The 6698-nt window shown below is 39.9% G+C and overlaps 1 protein-coding gene across 3 annotated transcripts in view; it reads left to right on the top strand.

The window, feature by feature from the left end:
* MSL2 (MSL complex subunit 2) overlaps positions 1 to 6698 on the top strand; it is a 30336-nt gene that overhangs the window by 891 nt on the left and 22747 nt on the right. Inside the window, exon 3 of one of the 3 annotated variants that reach the window (XM_023538372.1) lies at positions 568 to 923. The exons of 1 other annotated variant lie outside the window; for it this stretch is intronic. In XM_023538372.1, coding sequence (XP_023394140.1) covers positions 782 to 923 — 142 coding nt within the window. In that variant the 5' untranslated portion in view covers positions 568 to 781. Of the gene's footprint in view, positions 1 to 6; positions 924 to 6698 lie in introns of those variants that run through there. One more of the 3 variants, XM_011373195.2, reaches the window with a different exon arrangement.

Below are 6698 nucleotides of genomic sequence, written 5' to 3'. Positions count from 1 at the left end.
GCTGCCGCCGCCGGCCCGCGCACTTCCTCCCCGGCCCTCCCCTATCGGGTGCAGGACTCTCCTGCCCACTTCACCACCTCAGGGAAGAGCGGGGCTATAACCGCCGGGGCGGAGAGCCAGGCGTGGTCTGGGCCTCGCGTCCGATATGGAGAGAGCGGCGGCGGTGGCCTCCGCCAGCCGCAACAGCAACATTCGCCGCTGCCGCGGCTTCGTGCATTAGATCGAGGAAGCCAACGCCCGAGCTGTCGTCCTTGCTATCGCTGCTGTCTCCGCGCCGGGCGCTGTAATGGAGTAAGGGCCCTGCAGCCTGTGAGAAGCGTGCCCGCCCCTTGGACTGGGCCGGGGCCTGCTCCTGCCCAGCTCGACCTGAGGAGGTATCTTCGCGTCCGGAGATGCAGCTCGCGCGAAGGCTGCCCGCGGAGCCGCGGGGCTAGACTGAGAGCCGAGTCCCGGCCCGAGCGCCGAAGCCGCCACGTTCTGCGCCCCGTGGCCGCCCGGGACAAACTCGAACGCTGGTTTCTCTCTCTCTCTCTTTCTCTCTCTCTCTCTTTTTTTTTGGTCTGCAAGTCTCAGGGACGGAGGAGGGGCGCCAAGGCCCCCATGTGTGGGAGGATTGCTTCGGCTCCACAAACTTGCACGGATTTTGGTTACTACTTTGACCAGTGGTTCTGCTCTGATTTCCTCCGAATTGTTGCAAATTCGCCATTGTTCCTTGGCTGCTTACAAAGTTGGATCCGGAATTTCTTTTCAACCGGGAGCCAACGGTGTCGAAGTGTCTGCAATGAACCCCGTGAATGCTACTGCTCTCTACATTTCCGCGAGCCGCCTAGTGCTCAACTACGACCCCGGAGACCCCAAGGCGTTTACTGAGATTAACAGGCTCTTGCCTTACTTCCGACAGTCCCTCTCGTGCTGTGTTTGCGGTGAGACGTTTTTTATTGTTCCCTTTTCAAGGCTTGTTTTAAAAAAATTGGGGCAATGGTAACAGCAGTGGTTCGACAACTTGGTAGTTTGTCTTAAGCTTTTGTTATTTGTGCAGTAGTATACGGCCATTGGTTTTGAAACTCGCCAATGGACTTTCGTCCTGCATTTCAGAAAAAATCCATCTAAACCGCTTTGTACAGCGGTCTGAGCGTTCAAAACTTTAATTCGCATTGGGTCAACGCCTTACCATTTCTGTTTTTTTTTTTTTAAGTTTTTTAAGTGAGGCGAAATATGCATGCATCTTGTTCCTTTTTAAAAAAAATCTTCGGTACGAGAGTTGACGTAATACCAATCTTGGTTAAATCTGGTTAAAACTTGTACGTGTGGCGTGCAGCATTTTGGTGTTATGTATGAGTATTGCTATAATGTGATGCACCCAATAGCTAGTGAACTTAGTGTGGAACTTTTCCCCAGGTTCTTCAACAAATGCTTTGACGGACGGTAATCAGCCAAGGAATACTCATGGGGTACTCTCTTAACTTTTTTAGCTGGTGGCATTTTTACAGGATTATGTTTCCTGTTTTGTGGCTTTAATGTATTGTGAACTGGTAGAGGATTATTTAGGTGTTTTTGTTCAAAAATATTAATTTATGCTGGGCAGTATACTTTCAAGTTATTTTTGAGAGATGAAGATGTACTAAATTGCCTAATAAGTAGAAGTGTCTCAAAGGTGATAATAATTTGGATTAACTGCACATATAATAATGTTTTCCAAAAAACCTGTTCTGAAAACGTTAATAAAAAGAAAAGGGCAGCTGACAGAAAGTAACAGTAATATCCTCCTACTTCATGTTCTTATTTCGCTAGAAGTTTTGAGATTTGTTGATCTATTCCTTTAGTCAAGACTTGAGAAATTCAGGCATTTCAGGCTTTCACTTTATCTTAAATTAGATAAAGAGTAATTTTGTGACTGTTCACTTGAGATTCAGCATTTTCTGTATAGCTCTGGGGCAAGGCACTGAGAGGGTGCAGAAGAGGTGAAGATTGTGTTTTTGCACACCAGGTACTTAATCTTATAAAAACTTAAGTAACTATGTTAGAATGTGGTTAAGCTCTACTGTACTGGTGACTGATGATAGTTAATACCTTTATAGGGAAGCACTTGCTCTGGGCAAATTACTTAACTGCCCTGGGCCTCAGTTTCTTAAAATGTAAAATGAGAATTTGGGGCTAGATTCAAAGTTCCCTTTCAGCTTAAATTTTACTAATGTAAGCATAAGAATTTGGTTGGTTTCTAGGTACCTCCTTACCCCACTCCCACTTTCTATGGAGTGCTTCTTTTTATGTCTTACCAGCTTTCGATAGTTTACGGACTGAGGAGGTGGAGCTGTTTGTTATAGCTTCTCCACAAACCTATCTTTTGGAGGGATTGCTCTGGTGATGTAGGGGTGATGTAGGGAGAAAGGGCATAGGGCAGCCCACCCTGACCTGCTGGAACAACAGTAGAGAGTGATGTCATTATCCAAGTAACACTTGAAGATCTGGTAAGTCTCCTTTTTACTAGGTGGGTGGGACTGAGCTCTCTCAGGGGGAAATGATAGTTTTGAATCTTGTAGATGCTTGGAATTTTAAATTCTTATCAATAGCTTCAGGGTAGTTGTGGTCTAATTGAACATTTTCCCAGATTCTAACCTGGATTTTAAAAAATGACATTAAAGATAAAACTACATTTAAAAAGAGTTTCCCAACTGTAGTGTTTTTTGTTTTGTTTTGTTTTTAACTAGGCAACACAAGAAGTTTTGACAGTGGAGCTTTGTAATTCTTTTTGTTCAGCTTCCCTCTGTCACCATCCTCTGGAAAAGATTTGTAGGTTGTACTTCTCCTTTATAACTGAGTAGCTGGCATAAAATTTCAACAATCTAGATGTAGGTTTAGTTGTCCCCCACTCCGCCAATCTCTTTGGATGTAGTCTGTGGTTATTACCAGATAGAAAAAAAAAAAGGTCATTTAAATTTAGATCCAGTGTTTTAATCAACTTTGTATTAGGTGCTATCGTAGACTTTTTCTTAGTTGAAAAAGCATAAACTTATTGAAATTAATAGGGCATGTGTAGTCTTATTTCCTGAAGATAATATGTAAAAATTAAGTTTAATTCTGCCTTAGTACTGTAAATGGGGCGTTTCTTTCCACAGATCCTCCAACATCTGACCTAGTCCTACCTTTTAAGCCTTGTATTCTGCTCTCTTACATAATTTTTCTGTTTTCAGGTTATTTTTGCTTTTTCAGACATATGCATTATATTTTCCTCCTCTCTTTCCCACCTTTTGCTTTCTGAAGTTCTTTCTGCCTAAAACATACCCTGTCCCTCTGTGATCTAACTCATAAACTCCCTCTCACTGTAGTGAATTCTTCCTTGCTCACTCCAGTTAAAAGTTCTCTTTGGCCTTTGAACCTCTATAACCCTTTGTTCCAGTCATAGACACTTAAAACTCAGTGCTGTTTTTATATCTAATTTTTCTGAAATGTTAGAGAACATACTATCTTTTGTACATTTTTGTTTTCTTTCTGCCTCATCCTTTCTCTCCTACCTAGTGACTTGCATGTAGGTGTTTATGAGAGATTCAGGAAGAAAAGTGAGAGGAGGAGGTGAGGGAGGGAAAGTAAAATCTTGATGTTAGGTTCAAATCTTGGCTCTTCTTACTGTATAGGTAAATTGCTTTGACTTTTTGCCTTAGCTTCCTTTATCTACAAAAGAGGATGACTATACCTTCTTCACGTTTGTTTCTCCAAATTCAGGTTATATGAGGGTTTATTTTTAAGTGGGAAAAAACTTTTGAACCCATGAAAACAAATCTAAGGACTTGATGTCATATGTGCTTAATATCCCATCCTTGTGCAGAAGTAGTTAGGAGAAAGTGAGAGAGGAGACTGAGCTGTCAGGTCAGTTATTGTCACACCTAGACTATTCACTGGAATTACAGGTTTGGTTATCATTGTTGTTTGAAGTGTTAATTAGCTGATTATCACTATTTTTTCAATTGCTTTGTATATTTAAACTTTCTGAAGTGAATGGGATAGCAGTGCTCCAGAATATTACTGTACTTTCTAGGCCACAGAAACAGTGACCAAGACAGTATTACTGTGGGTACTATTTTTTGTGTCAGTTTTTCCTCCTTACTCCAAATGTTGGATGTGCTTTATCATTTAGCAGGAAGTATAATTTCTTTTAATTTCTTTTAATGGCATGAGATTTGATGAATTCTATCCTAGAGATTTTAAGTTTTTTGTTAAACTCTTAAGTCCTCAAATGATATAACAGGTTTGAAATATAGAATCAGATCCTGTTAGAATTGGAAGGAAATGTGAAGCGGAAAACTATTACTCTGAGATATTTGGAATTCTGTAAATTAATATGGTCAAATCTCTACTCAGGCACATGAATATTTTCCTGGTGTTTTAGAGTCTAGAAATAGAGTGGTTTCAACTTTGGATTTACTGACTAGTTGTGGATCTTTTGGACATCCAGTTTTGCATTTATAAAAAGAAGGGGCCGGAGATCAGTGTTTCCTATTGACATGAGTGACATAGACTGAACAAGTTTTTGTTTTGAATGTTAAATACTTAAAAACAAAACCCTACCTTAATACTGCTACTTTTACATTCCACTAGGCGGGAGGTGGTTCCCTGAGGGTGAGAGCCTTCCTTGTATTCACCATTGTAGCCCTACACCTGACAGTCACCGGCTCAACTTGTTGAATGGACGAAATTACCATTAACAACAAAAGTTTCACAATAGGAAGTATGTGCTCTCAGAATAAAGTATATGCCTTAAAATTAAATAGATTTAGTTTTATGAACAACCTCCACTTTATTTTTCTCATTTTGCCACTGTTTATGCACTCCCATCCTCCAAGAATCTCTTCTAGTCTAGAATTTTGATTCTCTTTTAGCAGAATTAACTTGGTTTTTGACTGAGCAAATTATTTATAAATGGCAAGAATCTTCTAAAATGAACTTTGAACATAATAGCCTGGAGCAACTTATTTTTTTATTTTTATTTTTTATTAATTTATTTTTTATGGTGATATTGCTTAATGAAATTCGGTAAGTTTCAGCTGTACATTTTAACAGTAAGGCGTATATATGTTTACATTATGTGTTCACCTTCCATAGGTAACCCTCCCTTCTGGTAACCACAAGTCTATTGTCCATGTCCGTGAGTCTCTGTTTGTCTTATTCGTTTGTTGTTTTTAGGTTTATATCCCACATATAAGTGATGTCATGTGATTTTTCAACTTTGTCTGGCTTATTTCGCTTAGCATGATTATCTCAAGGTCCATCCATGTCATCACAAATGGCAGTATTTCATCTCTTCTTATGGCTGAATAATTTTACCACAGCTTCTTAGCCAATCATCTGTCTTAGGACACTTTGGTTGCTTCCTTGTCCTGGCCACCGTGAATAATGCTGCTGTGAATATCGGTGTGCAAATATCTTTTCGGATATAGGTTTTCAAGTCTTTGGGGTAAATACCCAATAGAGGGATTGCTGGATCATATGGTAGATCAATTCTTAGTCTTTTGAGGAACCTCCATGTTTTCCATAGTGGCTGTACCAATTTGCAGTCCCACCAGCAATGTATGAGGGTTCCATTTTCTCCGCATCCTCTCCAACATTTGTTTTTACTTATCTTGTTGATTATAGCTATTCTAACAGGTGTGAGATGGTACCTCATTGTGGTTTTGATTTGCATTTCCCTAATAGCTAGTGATGTTGGCCGTTTTTATGTGGAGTGACTTATTTTAAACTATGTATCTTTTAGATCAGCGGTCTCCAACCGTTTTGGCACCAGGGACTGGTGCTTCTTTGAGATCTAATGTTTTATGATCTGAGGTGGAGCTGAGGTGGTGATGCTAGCGCTGGGGTGCACTGCAAATACAGATGAAGCTCTCCTGCCGCTCACCTCCTGCTGTGTGACCCTAGCGGGCCATGAATCGGTACCACTCTGCAGCCCAGGGGTTGGGAGACCCCTGTTTTAGTGGAAGCTAAATTAAAAGGCCATTTGGATAATTCTGCATAAGTTTTATATGAATGTTTTATATTTTTTTCAAACTTGAGTTCATTTGATACTTAAGATTTTATTTTTCTTGTACTTCAAATCACTGATTAAAATTTTTTAATAAACACATAAAATTTGCTATCTCAATCAGTTTTCAGTGTACAGTTCAGTACTAAGTATATTTACATTGTTGTGAAATAAATTTCCAGAACTTTCATCTTACACATCTGAAACTATACCCACCAACCAATCACCATTTCCCCCTTTCCCCCAGCCCTTGGTAACCACTATTCTTCTTTCTGTCTTAATGAATTTGACTTCTCTAGGTACCTTGGTTAAGTAAAATCATACAGTATTTGTCTTTTAGTTGACTGGCTTATTTCACTTAGCATACTGTCCTCAAGGTTCATCCATGTAACGTGACAGGACTTCCTTTTTAAGGCTTCATAATAATCCATCGTATTATATACTAATTTTATCCACTCATCCAAGATGGACGTTTGACTTGCTTTCACCTTTTGGCTATTGCAAATTGTGTTGATTTGAACATGAGTGTGAGATAACTCCTAGAGACCCTGCTTTCAATTCTTCTGGATATATACCCAGAAGTGGGATTGCTGGATTGTATATTTCTATTTTTAATTTTTTGAGGAACCTCTAATACTGTTTTCCACAGCTGTTGGCACCATTTTATAATCTTGCCAACAGATTAAGG

Source organism: Pteropus vampyrus, unplaced genomic scaffold (genome assembly GCF_000151845.1).
Source record: "Pteropus vampyrus isolate Shadow unplaced genomic scaffold, Pvam_2.0 Scaffold220, whole genome shotgun sequence".
NCBI lineage: Eukaryota > Metazoa > Chordata > Mammalia > Chiroptera > Pteropodidae > Pteropus > Pteropus vampyrus.
The sequence above is the reverse complement of the archived record's forward strand: the minus strand, read 5'-3'. Positions and strand labels throughout refer to the sequence as shown.